At 42.0% G+C, this 17,967-nt stretch overlaps 1 protein-coding gene across 3 annotated transcripts in view; it reads left to right on the top strand.

Moving 5' to 3' along the window:
* Positions 1-11,304: 11,304 nt before the first annotated feature.
* The window catches only part of NUP58 (nucleoporin 58), a 35,917-nt gene continuing 29,254 nt past the window's right edge, over positions 11,305-17,967 (top strand). For all 3 annotated transcript variants that reach the window (XM_060079593.1, XM_060079594.1, XM_060079595.1), the window contains exons 1-2: positions 11,305-11,624; positions 15,704-15,846. In XM_060079593.1, the coding sequence (XP_059935576.1) occupies positions 11,518-11,624; positions 15,704-15,846 (250 nt within the window). In that variant the 5' untranslated portion in view covers positions 11,305-11,517. The remainder of the gene's footprint in view (positions 11,625-15,703; positions 15,847-17,967) is intronic.

The raw sequence follows: 17,967 nt of genomic DNA on the forward strand, positions 1-17,967 counted from the left end.
CAGGATACGGAAATTCCTGCAAGAGGACCATTTCCAAATCAGGTGAATTTAGTACCTGTTTTGATGCTCTCACAGGACATAAAGTCCAGAAGTCAAAGTCTAGAGCCCACCCCATGGAGGAAGTACAATGGGGGACTCTCCCTACATAAAGCCTGGGCCAGAAGGAAATGCAACCAATCCAATGCCCAGAATACTGTGGGAAATTCCCCTTGACATTAAGAAACAGGAGGGGGGCAATAATCTCCTGTCTTGCAAATATTATGACCACAAAAATGTTATTAGATGAATTTACAGCTTAGATTCATACCACCTAAAAAACTTACAGAAAAGCTTCAACTTGTGAATATAGTTTTAAAAGTTTGGGATTAGGGCTTCCCTGATGGTGCAGTGGTTGAGAGTCCGCCTGCCGATGCAGGGGACACAGGTTCGTGCCCCGGTCCAGGAAGATCCCACATGCCATGGAGTGGCTGGGCCCGTGAGCCATGGCTGCTGAGCCTGCGCATCCGGAGCCTGTGCTCCGCAACGGGAGAGGCCACGGCAGTGAGAGGCCCGCGTACCGCAAAAAAAAAAAAAAAGTTTGGGATTAGTAGTGCCTAGGAATGTTATTAAAGCAAACTCAAATCCTTTTTGGGTGGAATGCCACTCTACAATAGGTTTTAAGTAATTCTTACAATTAACTTTCCAAGGAAAATTGTTAGTCACAATAAAAGATAACTAGCACACAAGGAAACAATTCTCAAGAGATAATTTGCAAGAACAGCATGAGCAGCAATAAGAGCTTTTATAACTATCAGGCTTAGTTTATAAAACAATTATGCTCAATGCTCATTATGTTTAAAGAAATGAGACATGATGAAAATATCTGCAGTGTATGGGAAAAACAGTATCTTAATGAGCAGACATGAAGAAGAACCAAATAGAACTTTTATAAATGAAATGCAAAAATTGAAATGGAAAACCCACTGAATGGGTTTAACAGATTAGACACAGTAGAAGAAAGAATTAGAAAACTGGAAGTTACTTTTGAATTACCCAGAAAGGAATACAGAGAGACAAAAAGATTGTAAATAGGAAACAAAAGTTAAGAGAAATGGAGGATAGCATGAAATGGTCTAACATAAGTCTTGCCACAGTTTCATGAGAAGAGAAGGGGGAGAGAGAGACTGGGGCAAAGATAATATAATACCTGACATTTTTCAGAATGCATGGAAGACACCAATCCACAGAATATGGAAGCTCAATGAATTCCAAGAGGAATAAACAAAAAGAAATCCATATCTAGATGCACCAAAGTGAACTAGAATCACTATGGTGAATTCACTATGGCAACACCAAGGACAAAACTGGAGAGCTTAAAATCATCCAGACTAGAAGAGGAACAAATTACCTCCAGTTGATCAACAATTAAACTGACAGCTGACTTCTCTGCAACTGAGGAAGCCATATAACATTGGAATAGTATCTTCAATATGCAGAAGGAAAACAATGACAATCTAGAATTCTCTTCCCAAAATATCTTTCAAAAAATGAAAATGGAAAAAAATCCCCAGACATTTTCAAACAAAAAATACAGACGGAGAGTTTGCCATGACCCATATTAAAGCAAATTATTCAAAAGTATACTTAAGGATAAGGAAAATGATAACAGATGGAAGATCTAAGATAAAAAAGAGGGGCTTCCCTGGTGGCGCAGTGGTTGGGAGTCCGCCTGCTGATGCAGGGGACGTGGGTTCATGCCCCGGTCCAGGAGGATCCCACGTGCCACGGAGCGGCTGGGCCCGTGGGCCGTGGCTGCTGAGCCTGAATGTCCGGAGACTGTGCTCCACGGCATGGGAGGCCGCGGCAGTGGGAGGCCTGCATACCGCAAAAAAAAAAAAAAAAAAAAGAAATGAAGTTTTTTTTAATGTAAAGAAATTAGTAAATGTAAACAAATATTGATGGCACAAAATTTTAATAAAGTTTTAAGAAGTTTAAAAAGAAAAGAATTCAAATATATGAGTTAGGCATGAGGTAAAATACTCTAAAATACTTGTATTCTCTTGGAAGACTGTAGGAGTGTTTGTTAATTTTAGCCTTAAAAAGTTATATTTACATACGTTTTAATTTCTAGGGTAGCTGCTAAAATATAGAAACAGTACATAAGTTCCAAGGTAGTATAAGGAGAAAATGGAATTTTAAAAAGATGTATTTGCCACAGCTTAAAAAGAATATCAATATATAAGTTTAGCAAAATGTGTATAAGATCTCTATAGAGCATGTTATAAAACTACATGGGTGGATGGATGGATGGATGGAAGGATGGATGGATGGAGAGATAGAGAGTTAAAGAGATAGATACATAGATAGGTAGATAGATATTACACACACACACACACACACACACACACACACACACACGACCTAAATAAATGGAGAGATATACTGTGTTTACAGAATAGAAAACTCAATTTTGACAGTTTTTTGGAATACTGGTCAGATATTTTGTTGAATGCCCCTCTACTGGAATTTGTCTAAAGATTTTTGCATAGTTAGACCAGGGTTAAGGGCTTTGCGGGAGAAGACCAGACAGATAAAATGCCATTCTTATCACATCATATCAATATCAAGTCATATTGTCAATATAATTTATCATTGTTGTACACCTTGATCGCCTGGCTGAGGTAATGTTTGTCAAGTTTCTCCATTGTAAAGTTACTATTTTCCGCCATTTCTATCCTCTCCTCTCTCAAAGGAGCTCACTATTCGAAGTCCATACTTAAGGAGGAAGGAGTTATACACCCCGTCTTTGAGGGCTGAGTTTCTACATACGTTGTTTGAAATTCTTCTGCACGAGAAAATGTTCTGTTCTCTCCCATTTACTTATTTACTCCATCATTTGTTTATGTCAGGATGGGCTCATGAATATTCATTTCATACTTCAGGCTATATTCTGATAGCTCTCCATTTATTTTCTTGCTCACATTGTTCTGGTTTTGGCCATTAGCAGCTCTTTCACTTGGCTCCTCTATCCCTTTGATATACCCCCATCAATACTGGGGGTTTTGTTTGTTTGTTTTTAGCACTTCCTTACTTTCTGGTGCTACAAGAATCTCCCACCTCATTTTGCATCTTTCCCACCCCAGCCCTTAGAATTAACTATTTCTCCAAAGAGCTCTGGTCCTTTTATGAAGAATGATATTAGAATCCAAGGTCTGGGCCTTAGGTATGCCTTTTCCTACTGGAATGTTAGCAAGAGTTCTTTTTTTTTTAAATTTGTTTATATTTGGCTGCGTTGGGTCTTCATTGCTGCACACGGGCTTTCTCTAGTTGCGGTGAGCGGGGGCTACTCTTCGTTGTGGTGCGTGGGCTTCTCGTTGTGGTGGCTTCTCTTGTTGCAGAGCATGGGCTCTAGGTGCACTCGCTTCAGTAGTTGTGGCTCGCAGGCTCACTCGTTGTGACACAGTGGGCTTAGCTGCTTTGCGGCATGTGGGATCTTCCTGGACCAGGGCTCGAACCCGTGTCCCCTACATTGGCAGGCGGATTCTTAACCACTGTGCCACCAGGGAAGCCCCAAGAGTTCTTTTTGTTTATATACATTTTCTGTTTGTTTGTTTTCTTTTCCTATCACTTTGTTCTGATTTTGTGGATCTCATCTCTCTAGGTACATAAGGTATTTGTTTGTTTGACTGTTTGTTTTTGCTTCCCCAATTATCTCCATTCCCTCAAGGTTTCTTTCTAGGTTTGTTGTTTTGGCTTCTGAATTTCATGTCAGAACTCTCCTCTAATATCTGACCATCTTTGATCATCCTTTCAAGTAGTAAAAAGTTAATCGAGAACAATCTTTGTTGGAGAGCTTGATAATTGGCCAGGATTGCTACAGAACGCTGGGGTGGAGATGTGGCAGTTTTACTGGGGATCTCGCACATCACAACTTGAAGGTCTTGTGCATGGGAATGGACACAAGGAGCCCTGGGAACAGATGTTCTGTTAGCAGCAGTAGCAGAGCCTGAGTAGAAGCCCCAGTTGGACACCACACACAGGATGCAAATGATCCAGACCATCTGCTTCTCTGTTGCTAGCTCTCCCCCTGGTGAGAACTACAAGATAACAAAGAGCCCCAATTCCTCTGTCACTACGAAGGGGTGGGTTCACTCAGGGAAATGAATAGACACTATAAAGGAGAAGAGTTTTGTTCGCTGAGACTCATTTTTATTCTTACTAATGTTCCTAAAGCATAGGGTCCAATTGAAGAGGACCTCTATGTGCAGCAGTGTCCCTAAATTCTAACCTTCCCTAAAAAAGTTGGATCAATAAAAATTACCAGATTAAGTATTTTCTGCTGTCGTTATCACATTACTTACACAAACAGGTCACTTAATACAGTTACAGCACCAAGGGAGGAGTCCCCGAAACTTATAAGCTAACCTGAGGGAAGGCCAGCCAGCCAAGAAGAGTTCTGTCTCTTAGGGTTAGTCAGACTGGTGAATATCAAAATACCAACTTGATCATTGACCATGAGAAACACACGTTAAAGCAGACAGCAGTGAGGGTCAGCGTATTCTCTTCCTATAAAGCTAAGTGGACACTCTGCATTGAGAAGCTTGCTTAGTTAGCATGAATTCAGGCAAGGGAAATGACCTAAATGATATGACAGGCTGTTGTCATTCAGCCAAGATCCTGATGCAGCTGTAAACCCATCTGTAGTTGTGATGTACCGACTACAAGACAAGAGAGCAGTGTTTCTGGGCCAGGAAAGCCTCTGGGGGCAGCCCTGATGTCTCATTATTATAGGGGTATGTTACATATCCCCAATCTAGTTTCTGAACATCTCTGTGCTGAGACCCCATTTCTTTAGAAATGCCACCTTGTCTGCTGAGTTCCTATCAAGATGTAGCCTGGAAGCCATGCTGTCTTTTGGAGGGAGTCTTAAAACATCTGTGATTTGCTTAATTTTGTCTTGATGTGTATATTTATAATTTTCTTTATTATTCAACTTCTAGGAGACACCTAGATTTTGCCTTATATGTGCCTACAAAGACTACTTAAAATAACATACTAGTTATTGATGACTTTAATAAAATATAATTTTCTTAATTGACCTTGCATTTAAAAATGGAGGGTTTTTTGCATCAAAAATTAACAAATACACAAAAAGCAGTAGGTAAACAATCATGATGGTTTGAAATAATGAGGAATCAGTCTTCCACATTCATTTCTCCCTAACGCTTAGTGTTTATTTTTACACTTTTTTTTAAAACCCACTTAGTTCCCCTATAAAATACACAAGAGATGTCTGATGCTATGATTGTCATGTGAGAAAACATTTCATATATTAAAATTAAATGTTAATGCTTTTATAATTATATTTACTGCTTACCGTCTAATGGGATATTATGAAAGCAATCACACTTCCTAATCTGGGTGTTTCTTAAATAGAAATAAATCATTAAAAGAGCAAGAATATTTCACTTGGCTGCATTTCTCAGCTTTTATTTTTAGGTGGATTACTGCAGAAGCTGAAGGCTATGCTCAGAATTCTTTCTGGAATCAAAGCTGTTTGAATTCAGATCTCATATCTGCCCCTTATTAACTGTGAATTTAGTAAAATTATTTAACTTCTCCAACTCCTGGTTTTCTTTTCTGTAAATAGCAATACTTACCTTTATCCCCTCCATGGAGTTATTTGTTTTGGTTAAGTGAAATAATGAACCAAAATCCATTAAGCAGAGCAGCTGGCCTTAATAAATTCTAGAAATAACAGTTGTGTGTACGTGTGTATCAAGCAGAGTGCATCTTGGAATCCCCAGAGGTATCTGTATACCTCCTGATCCTCAAGTTAATGCTGAGTTCAGAAATTTATTTGGATCAGGCTGTGTTCATTTGGGGAGACTGAGTGAAGGATGAAATATTTGTTCTTATCTGAGTGCACTGCATACTGTATTCCAGTGATCATATTTGGTATTCTATAACCTGTGATTGAGGAGGCCCAGCCAAGTGCATACCTCCAGATGAGGCCACGTACAAGGCTGCTTCAGTCTCATGCTGAAGTTGAGACCTAGTATAATGTTTCCAGGTCAATGTGAACCTCACTCTCTCAGGATATGAGGGTTTGGAAGCTTGTCCCTTATTCTGTCTTAAAAGTTATTTGTAATTTTTCTGCTTTTCCTAACTGTGTGACCTTCTCTCTGAATCCTTTAGATAAGTGAATCTTGGTGATTTACCCCAGGGGCATATGTGTCTGCTCTTTCTGTCCATTTGTAACCGCTCTCAACTTTGGTCTGTACAGTGGCCGGTCGTGCCCTACTCTGTGTAACCACTTTATGGAACACTGGGCTCTTCAGGGGTGAAGTGGGCAGCAACTTTCTTTTTGTCCACGGCTGCCCTCCAAGCCTGCTTTGTCAGCTATCCTTTACCCTCTCCTCAGTGGGAGCTTGAGCTTGTAGAGAAGGACCGGTCACTCTTGGGTTTTAGAACAATCTGATTTTTAGGAGTTACAGGCTCATCCCACTTTCCCCCCATTTGCTTGCTAGCTCCTGCCTCTGCTCCCTGGGAATCAGGTCTTACTTGGCTGGCTCCATTATAATCTGGCATCACTGATGTAGGAAGGCCCCCTCTTTCTCCCTCGGGCACTCAGTCAATTAGTTAACCCTTCATCCATCCTCTGGGACCTCCAGACCGCCTCATTCCCTGAAGGAGCTACCACCCTCTCCAGTTTGTTTCTTAATGAGCTAGCTCTTGGTTTCCGATATACCCAAGGGCTGGCTATTCCTCTTCTAGATTCGCTTGAAACTTCTCAGTATCTGTACAATATATCTGTCTTCTTATGTCTCCCCAACACGTACATACACTTGTGCTTGAACTCCGTTGAGAGGATTTCGATTGCTTGCAACCAAAAGAGGCCTAATTAAGGTATGGGAAAACGGATCAAAGGGAATTGGACAGGCTTGGGGGAAATTTTATCTATGCTATGGGAAGTCTTAAGAATGCATTCCTGCTTCACAGAAGTGGATATTGGTCTACGAATATGTGCCAGAATATTAAATTAATGTCATTAATATCAATTAATATTATCAATATTAAACAGCATTTATTGTTATATTCCAGTCCTATAGATGTTCTGGACCTTGGTTCATCTTGGATATTTCCTATGTTTCTCCAGTAACACGTGTAAAATTCATCTTTTAGTGTGGATTCCTACTAAAGATGGTATCCTAAATTTAGAATAATAGGGACTCAACTATAATGGCTTAACACAGAAGTTGATTTTTCTCTGAAAATAAGTCAGATGGTAGGCAGACCAGGGTTGGTTCGGTGGTTCTATAATATCATTGACGACCAGTGTTCATACTGTTTTTCTGCTACATCCTCCTTAGCGTATGACTTCCATTCTTAAGTTCCTCACGGCCCAAGATGGCTGTTGGAGAGCCAGCCATGTGTCTTGAGTTCCAGGCAGCGGGAAGAAAGAAGGAGGAGAAAGGCAAGAGGGATGTATGCCAGCTCTCTCCTCCTCTAAATGAGCCAACGCTCATCTCATGTCTCCCACTTACATCTAATCAGCCACATTTACCTGTAAAGGAAGCTGGGATTCTGGTTAGTGTGCCACCTTGAACAAAATTGGGATTATTATTATTTTTTAAATAAATTTATTTATTTATTTACTTTTGGCTGTGTTGGGTCTTCGTTGCGGTGCTCGGGCTTTCTCTAGTTACGGCAAGCAGGGGCTACTCTTCATTGCGGTGGCTTCTCTTGTTGCGGAGCACGGGCTGTAGGCGCACAGGCTCCAGTAATTGTGGCTTGCGGGCTCTAGAGCGCAGGCTCAGTAGTTGTGGCTCACGGGCCTAGTTGCTCCGCGGCATGTGGGATCTTCCCGGACCAGAGATCGAACCCGTGTCCCCTGCACTGGCAGGCGGATTCTTAACCACTGCGCCACCAGGGAAGTCCTGGGATTATTTTTAAGGAAAAGGGGAAGAATAAAAATTGGTGGCGACAAGACAGCTTCCCTCGTTTATTTTATGCTGACATCGCCAAGCTTCTTCTCCTGATCTTAGCTTATCCACTATGATCATCAGGTCAGGAAGGCGAGTTTTTCACGCCCCATGCCCCACACCCACCCATAGGAAGGATGTAATTTCAAAGTAAATGACCACACTTTGAATTAAATATATTTAGCTTCATGGAAAACTCCCTATAGTTCTTTCACTTTTCTCATTTGGGGGATGATGGGTGAAAAGTTTATCAGGAAACAGATCATCGCTGTTCTGATCTGTTGTTGGGAACTTTTGTTTTAGCTTTAGTCTTTCCTCCCCAACTTTACATTTTGAAAAACTTCAAGCCTAAAGAAAAGTTGAAAGAGTAGTACAGGCACACCCATATACCTCACCTATAGAGTCACTGATTGTTAATATTTAGTCACAGTTTCTTTATGGATCTATCTCTCTATAAATTTTGTTGTTGTTGGATCTTTTGAAAATTTAGTAGGATTTTTAGAGGAAAAACACTATCTAAATCTTTAAAGTCAATACAGCCCTTCTACAAAATTCAAGATAGAGGGACACTGGTTATAGATAGTCTCTAAAAGATAACTTCTAACTTGGATATTTCAGCGGATCAAACCGTACTTATTACAGATCCCTTTAAATAGGCTTGAGAATTTCACTTCCTCTCTGTGTTAGACCCTCTTAACTTCTCAAAGGGTTATCCTGATCTCAACACACCACTAAAACAAGCCTATTTAGATATTTTAATGCAAATCCAAATTAGAATTTTTTACAGTACTATTGCCTTTCAGATAATTCAGCTTGATTATAACATTAAGAATGTCATCATACAGCTAGTAAATCAGCAAAAGATGGGGTATCTTAACAGAATTTTCACAATATAAAAAACAAGGTGGGGCCTCCCTGGTGGCGCAGTGGTTGAGAGTCCGCCTGCCGATGCAGGGGACCCGGGTTCGTGCCCCGGTCCGGGAGGATCCCACATGCCGCGGAGCGGCTGGGCCCGTGAGCCATGGCCGCTGAGCCTGCGCGTTCGGAGCCTGTGCTCCGCAAAGGGAGAGGCCACAGCAGTGTGAGGCCCGCATACCGCAAAAACAACAACAACAACAACAAAAAAACAACAAGGGGAAGCAAAATGGCTTGCTGTCGAATTTAGAATTCAAATCACTAGCTTCATCCTCAGAAAGAAGCAATTCACATAGAACTGATACATGGGTTCAGGTCCCATAATGCCCAGTAAGAGTATTTGGAAACATGCTTTGGAATAGGAAGTTACTCTTGTCAGGAAAGGAAGGTAAAGCCAAATTCCAGTGCTCCATGGTTTTGCCTGGCTGGAAGGGGTTTTATCTTACACAGGCATGAAGCTTATGTTATTGCCACCTTACTGTGAAGTTTTCAATTCAATAAACAAACAATTGGGCTTACAGAAACTGCTTTCTTTGGAATTTTATTTCTGTAGAGCATACGGGTGAGAATTTCTTTTCTTTTTGCTAATAGGACAAACAGAAGAAGGCATATAAGATTACAAAGCCTCTTTGAGGTCCAGTCTTACATTTGGTGCCTCTAGAGGCATGTGGTAGATTGTAATACTGTTTATCAAATATTTCAGTTTCCATTTCTGCAGTGCGCCTCTGTGTGGGATTTTGGGGTTTCTGCAGCAATAACTTAAACTACTCTGACAGATACAAGACAGAAATGCTGTACTAAAATTTTTTAAAAATAAAGTTTAAAAAATAGGTTGTCAATTTGAGTGGCTCCCCTCCAAATTCTCTTCTCTGAGTGATTTTCTTACTATTTTCTTTTATAAACTGATTTTTAGAACTGTTTTCGATTTACAGAGTTATTACAAAGAGAGTTCCTATATACCCCACACCCAGTTTCACCTATTATGAACGTCTTATATTAATCCCTACTACATATTTACATGCTCTTTCCATCCAGCTAATCTTACATGTGTTGGTAATTAACATATATGCATTTAAGTGCCAGGAATTTTGCTCTTACTAATTTTATGTTGGTATTCTTCAAAAGTTTTGGAAAGAATATGCAATGGAATTAACACATAGGTTGCCACTTTCTACCTTTTTACAAAAATCATCTGGATCTATCTTTTCTTGTTTCCAAGTCAAAAGTACCCTTTGATTTTATATCCCCAGCTCTCTTAATGACCATCCTATACTCATCACTGATAATAGCATTCTCTAGACCACTGAAGCTCAAAAAACCCACAATATTTTTTCTCTTCCTGTTTAATCACTATGAACTTTTTCTTTATACAATAGTTCAAATACGTCCCTTTTCTTTTTTATCATTCCCACAGTGACTGCCATAATATTTGAAATGCAGTTAATTTTTAAATTATACACAGAGATGGTGTATTAGGCTGCTCAAGCTGCAATAATAAAATACCACAGACTGGGTGCTTAAACAACAGAAATTCATTTCTCACAGTTCAGGAAGCTAAGTTCAAGATCAAGGTATTCATGGGCTCTCTTCCTGGCTTACAGAAGGCTGCCGTTTGGATGTGTCTTCAGAGGCAGAGAAAGTGAGTTCTCTGGTGTCTCTTACTGTTAGGGAACTAATCCTATCATGAGGGTCCCACCCTCATGACCTCATCTAAACCTTACTACCTCCCAAAGGCTCCATCTCCAAATACCATGGCATTGGGGGGTTAGGGTTTCAACATGTGGATTTTGGAGGGAAACACTTCAGTCCATAGCAGGTGGCAATGCCCAAGCTCAATGCAGGAGAAAGTGCTGCATTAAGGGGAGCTGTGAGACGTCAGGTTAGAAAGATCCGTGATGTGTAAGACTCTGAGCGCCACACGGGAAGTCCCACGGTTTCTGATCAAGCAGTGTCCTGGTGGGAATTGTTTTAGGAAAGCAAATACGGTGGTTGCTTATAAGATGTATTTTATTGGAAGAAATCGCAGGTAGGAAAACCCTCTGCAAGAGTAATGTAACAACCCCTGATGGGAAAATAAGGATCCGCATTATGAAGGCAGCACCTCGAACTCACCACCGCCCGCAAGCCTTTCCTCATCCTCCCGTCGGAGGGAATCTCCTCTTTAAAGCCCCATTTCCCTTATGTTTAAGGGTTGCTCACGAGGCAAGGATATAAGCAATAACTGAGATTAGGCAGCCATAATGCAAAAGTTACGTCAGCACAGACGCCAAAACAGGAAGAACCGAGAGAGACACGGTCCCATCAGGATCTCCCGGCACCGCCCCCTTCCCTTCCCCCTCCTCTTCCCCCTCCTCTTCCCCTCCCCTCCCCTTCCTCCCCTCCCCTTCCTTCCCTCCCCTTCCGCCCACTCCCAGCGGCCCCTGCGTGGCTGTCGCGGTCCTGGAGGTTCGTGCGGGCGGCCGCAGTATACGCGCGCTGCGCCATCTCCACACCGTCGGACCGGTCTTCGCGTCCGCTGGGCTCCGCGTTCGCGCAGGGTCGCGGCTGGGTGGGAGCGATGCTGCCCGGCCCGCTTAGGCCTTGAGGCGGGAGCGGCGAGCCGAGCCATTAGCTTGCCGACTGCGCCAAGCCCGCAGCCATGTCCGGGGGGTTCTCCTTCGGGAGCAGCACGCTGGGCTCCTCCACCGTGGCCGCCAGCGGGAGCGGCACGGGCGGCGGTTTCTCCTTCGGGACCGCGGCGTCTAGGTAACCGCGAGGGGCCTCCTTCCCGGCGGGGCTGGTGGCGGGTGGCCTGGGGGTCGCGGGCGGCCAGGGCGGGGGGCGCCGGCTTCCACGCGGAGGCCCGGCCGCGGTTTCGCCGCTTCTCTGGGCTCATCCCGGCGCCCGGTGAATGTCGGAGGGATGAATGGAGCTAAGGTTGTCGGATCTAAGCTCTTTTTAGAAAAAGAGACTTAATAGGAAATTGTAAGGGGGACAATGACAAGTTTCTCCCCGATAATTGAGACGCCATTGCAGGATATATGTTTTGGGACATTAATGATTTCGTGGTTATTTTAAACGCGCTTTCAAACCTTTTGTGCCTTCTGGGGCCCTATCTGTTCTCTTGTTTTTTTTGTTTCAAAATACTTGTTACAGCATTTTTTGGTGGTAGTTTTGAACAGTATGTGCAAATTAGTGTATCACAGGTGAGGATATTGCGGTGACTCTCACTGTCTTTTACTTGAATTGTGAAATGTAGGCGCCATAGTCATCGTCTTTGTGCAGCCTCCTACCTCACCTCTTCAGGTGATAACAATCTGGCCAGCAGACGTCCAGGAAGAGGCAATTAAAATAAAGATCATTTCAATGATGCGAGGTTTGCTCTTTAGAGCTCAAACTTCTGAAGATAAAAATGGAGATCATTAAGTCAAATAGTGTGCCTAGAATGAGTTACAAGATAGCTCCCGAAGCTGGAAGATCAAGGCAAAAAACCCTTCCGTTTTGTCTGTATGGGAGGGGGTAGGGTGGGCAAAGACGACATAGTGAAGTCAGAAATTTGGAGTTCTCCTTCATAGCTCCTGTGCCGTCAGTCTGTGCGCTTAATCAGTGAGGCCTGATCATTTTAATGCTTTACTTGCCATTTGCTTCATTTCCAGGGCCTCCACCCTGTTGCAGGCTCTTGTCATTCGTGGAACAAATATTTGTTGAACGCATTCCTAAGTAGTAGGCTCCCCTTTAGGTGGTAAGATAAATAAATCCTGCTCTCCTGAAGCTTACATGAAAGATCGTAATACTTAATGACTCCTGCCAGCTTCTCAACCAGTAACCTTCTCCTGTTAGATGAAAACTGCTCCCATCACCTCCTACTTTGATTAGTTCCCTGGAATCCCAGTTGCTGTCTCAACTGCTTTTACATCAACTTCTTTTTTTTTTTTTTTACAACGTTGTAGCCAGATTAAAAAAAAAAAATTCCCATTGCCTCCCTTCAGTGATTTTCCACTATCCTTGGAATGAAGTAAAAATAAACTTTACCATGGTCTGCAAGGCCCAGTCTGGAACCTCTTCAGACATCCTGAGCCCATCTTCTCATTTCTCTTTGCTCCAATTCAGTGATCCAGACCCAACTGTAAAAAAAGAAAATAATAACATCTACAGGCATACAAATAAGTAACTGAAACAGTTTCAGTGAAAGATACTACCCTTACTCTTTGATATTTTCTATGCACTTTGATATTTTCTTTTTTTTTTTGGCCTGATATTTTCTATTCTGTTCCGTTTCCTTTTTTTAAAATGCTGGTTGTGAGCTATTAAAGTGATTTTTTGCTCCTCTCATGGGTCCTGATCTTAGTTTGAAAAACACAACTTGGGCTTTTTCTCAGTTCCTCAGGTGAAGGCCAAACCCCTTCCCACTTTAGGGGAGTTCCCTCTGCCTGGAATTGCACTACAACCTCTTGTGCTGAGCTGATGCCTGCTTGTGGGACTCACGTGCTTACATCGGAGGGAAGCCTTTTCTGACCTGTCAGTGTAGAGAGGTTTCCATCCCTTACCCTGTACCATAGCACTTACCACAGTTGGATCAGTTCCTTACATTTTTTGTTGACTTGTTTACGCTCCATGATGGTGGAGATCTTTTCATGCTTGTTTTCCAGGAGACACAGTGGAGCTCAATATGTATTTGTTGAATGCATGAATGATTGATAAATCTCTTTCTCTGGTTGGAAACTTCCTGAGGGCAGGGCCTGAGTCCCTGTGACAGTGCCTAGCAGGGCTTTTATAAATACTTGTTGAATGATTGAGTAAATGAATTATTAGCAATAAACTAGAAAAATTTATACATGCTGTAGAAAGGCTTGGGAAATTAATAAAAGGAGAGACGGTCTAACACCTGCCCATTGGAGTACTGGTTTGGAGGCCTAACATTCTTTTAGTAAATGCACCTAGGTTAGGTTAGCTCCCAAGTCCACGGTAAGGCAAGATTCCATTCCTCATGTGGCAGGGTCTGCTGGCTTTTCAACATCATGTCCTTGTTGAGGAATTGGCAGATAATATTGGTTGAGGCAATAATTGGTTAGGTCTGAGGTAGCTTTTTGTTTTTCTTTAAGTGAGTATTTCTGCCACAGAAATTTCTCCTTTGCTTCTCTGGTAAAGTAAGATTTTACTTTGATATATTTTCTCTGGTAATGTTTTCAACTTTATGAACTTGTGAAACACTTCATTGTCTTAAATTGTCAAGAAATTTTAAATACTTTGTCTTAAAAATACATACTTTCACTGTATATCTTTTGTGTATTTATGGAAGAGCAGTAAAAACATGGGTTACTGACTTGTTTGGGAGGAAGGGTAGCATAATAAACATTTCCTTAATTTGATTCTTCATAATTTGCCAACAAACTGTTTCTTAAAAATACATTTTGGTTCAGTTGTGCTTTAATTCTGGGTTAGACCTTGCAGCCCTGCCCTGCTAGCCCCCTGTGCTTATATACACAGAGGGGCACATACACACGTGCTCATAGGGAGAGACACAATTAGGGTGCAACCTCTCCTTTTTCCTGCTCAGTGTTGATGACTGGTTTCAAGTTCTCCTTCCTTAAAAACTCCTCCCTCTCCGTTCCCCTCACAGTGATGAACTGGCATAGAACCTTGTACATGATACGTTTAGTTGAATTTATAAGTGCTCCTTATGATAACAGTAGCAACAGCATTTATTGAGTGAAGTTCATTTGCCCTTCATAATCTCTAAATCTTTACAAAAAGTCTTAGGTGGGTACTGTTATTCCCATTTTGCTGATGAGGAAATAGAGGCCCAGAAACGTTATGTCGCACAAGTACCAGCACCGGAGCCTGGCCAGAGCACTACTGCCTGCCTCTTCCATTGAAATGCCGCAGGCTTTGAAGCTTTTTTAAAAAACTGACATGCGGTTCCACCATGGTGTTTATGTCTATGTGGAAGGCCAGGGAGAGAAGTAATAAAGATACACATATAGCATGAACGGGATTTCCCATTATGTTATACGTGTTGTAATCTCTCTTAACTCTCCGACATAATTTTTGAAATGTCAAATTGTCAAGATTTTTTGGCTTGTTTTTGTAATTTGTTCTACCATTTATAGATAGCAAATTTGAGCCTCTGCAGCTTGCTAAGAACAGTTGAAAAGCTGTAAACTTTGTTCACATCACTTGTTATCATCAGCTGCTCTTTTTTAAGCTTTCAGAACCTCTGAAGAGGGTTTCTGCTGATCTTACACAGTCTTTGCAGAGGGTAGCTTTGCTTTGCAGCTTCCTCGTGCCAGGGTATGTCTATTCTTGTCCCTCATCCCCACCCCCAGGGCTGGCGATACAGCAACAGAGAGGTGGCGGGGACAGCTTCGAGTAACTTTCCTATTTCTGGGCATGTCTTTATGTTAGCAGTCGGGGAAGAACAAATGAGCTTAGCAGTGTGAATTGTACATACATAGTTCAGAAGGAAGATGAACCATATTTGTAGGATTTCCTATGGCTGTTTTAAAATACGCTAGCTTTCAATCAAAAACTGGTGAAAGCAGAACATACGTGATCTTGTTTATGATTCCTTGGCATCTGAAATCCTAATTGCTATAGATTCTGCTTTTCTTGAAGACTGGTGTTGCATTTTTTAAGAATAATTTTGTATGTGGATTTATTTTGATAGAGAACAGAAAAATATTTGAACGTGGTTGGTTGAAGGTGAGTTGTGATTACTTTTGTATCCTGTGGAGATGTGTGAGATGCTTAAATGGAGAAATAGTTAACCTTGAAGAGCTAACTTGCATTTCCCTTAAATAAGTATTGGCCCTAGTAGACTTTGTTTTGTGTTTTCTATGAACAAGCAATCCTTCTGTGGGGCTCAGTTTTGGGAGTCTTGGGAGCACGGCAACTCCAGTGACAACATCTGCTCCTTCTGGTGGTTTCGGAACCGGGCTCTTTGGATCTAAACCTGCCACTGGGTTCACTCTGGGAGGAACGAGCACAGGTAAGGAGGGTTGTCAGATTCTCGGGGAGTGGGTTTGGGGTCTTCATTCTTTGCAGGTTCTGTCCGGTGTCTCCTCCCTTTACAAGGATCGTCACTGGTGTAGACCTAAAAAATGGTAAATACTGAGATGAAAAGGCAGACAGGGATGTGGGATCAAGGGTCAGAGATAGGGCCAGCCATTAGCTGTGACTTACTTCAGTGTAAGGAAGGACAACACAAACATAGATCTAAGAATTAAAGGAAATAAATCTATTTAAAAGTAATGAATTAAAGTAATTCAAGTTTATGTTAGATTATATAATGCAGTGTTTTATCTTGGTGAAGATTGAGTCAAGTTTACAGTTTGGACATTAATTAATTTAGCATCTGAGGCAGTCAGCTTCCTATTTTGCTATAACATTATAATTTACATTCCTAAGAGATGTTTCAGATTTTTAAAATTATTAAAACAATTGTTGCACTGGGAAAAGGGCAGGAGGTAAAGGTTTCTGGTGGACATTTCAATAATAAAAAGTTTTTTTAAAAAAATACAGATATTTTGTTATTATAAGCCAAAAATATGCTTCACTGGATCCACCGTTTTAAAAGTTTACTTCCTTATTTACCTTTATTCTTTGCCCTCAGAGTCTCTTGGTCTGTGTTACCACCTTTTGCATTGAGCTGCCAGCCTTGACTGCAGCACTTTCCACAGCTACACAGAGACCGTGGAAGAACTGCAGGCGTAAACGTGAGACCAGCCAACGTGCCTCTTGAGACAGTGCCGGAGTTTTGTTTGGACTAGCTTTTTTTCCCTCCTTGCCGGGTTTTGTTATAGGCAATAGTTGTTTGCATTTTACAACTCTTTTTTTTTTTTTTGCGGTACGCGGGCCTCTCACTGTTGTGGCCTCTCCCGTTGCGGAGCACAGGCTCCGGACACGCAGGCTCAGCGGCCACGGCTCACGGGCCCAGCCGCTCTGCGGCATGTGGGATCTTCCCGGACTGGGGCACGAACCGGCGTCCCCTGCATCGGCAGGCGGACTCACAACCACTGTGCCACCAGGGAAACCCTGCATTTTACAACTCTTAATCCCTAATTGATCAAATTATACACAGCCTGTGATACGAGAACCAGTGCTATAGAAGGAACGCTGTGTTAGGCAGTGGTTGTGGTGGAAGATACTGTGATACCCGTTAGTCTTACCAGCAGTGTTATCACTCCCTGAGGGTGATTCCAAGTCTTGCCCTGTTACAGGCCAAAAGAATGCCATCTGCCACTGATGATTGAAGTTTATTTCTCTTTTTGTCCCCAGGAATAGCAACAGCTGTAACTACAGGATTAACTCCGAGTAAGAATTTCTGAGGGAAGATCCCAGATCTGTGGTTTTTCTACGCTTTCCTAATCTCTCACAGAGCTGGGCTATAGAAGAAACATATAAGGAACTGAATATAGATCATAGATACTGACTTTTCAAAGAACCGTTCAGGGGCCTCCCTGGTGGCGCAGTGGTTAAGAGTCCGCCTGCCGATGCAGGGGATACGGGTTCGTGCCCCGGTCTGGGAGGATCCCACATGCCGCGGAGCGGCTGGGCCCGTGAGCCATGGCCGCTGGGCCTGCGCATCCGGAGCCTGTGCTCCGCAACGGGAGAGGCCACAACAGTGAGAGGCCCACATACCGCAAAAAAAAAAAAAAAAAAAAAAGAACCGTTCAGTATTTGACTATTTTTTAAAAATTGATGATTATGTAATCCTTTTTTAGTTCAGAAAAAAATTTTTAATACAGAATTGTCTTTTTCTGTCAAAATTTATTTCACATTTATATTTTTCAGTCATTTAAGCCCTTTTAGTGAAAAAAGAACCAAACTTTAGGCCAGAAGTCTTGGAATTGAGCGCTAGTTGTACCTCTAAATAATTGTGAGGCCTTAGATGGTCATATCTGGCAGCTTTTAGTTATCTGTCAAATGAGGGTATTGGAATAAAAAGTTTTTGAATTCCCTTCCAGCTCAAAAATATTGTGGTTCTCTATTGTGATATGCTGCAGGGAATGTGGGTAACCAGGGTGCCTTGACTTGGATGCCAGGAAATAATGTGAATGGACAAGAGGACAGTGAGGAACCTCAATTAAAATTACTTAATTTAATTAAA

Source organism: Mesoplodon densirostris, chromosome 17, assembly GCF_025265405.1.
Source record: "Mesoplodon densirostris isolate mMesDen1 chromosome 17, mMesDen1 primary haplotype, whole genome shotgun sequence".
Lineage (NCBI taxonomy): Eukaryota > Metazoa > Chordata > Mammalia > Artiodactyla > Ziphiidae > Mesoplodon > Mesoplodon densirostris.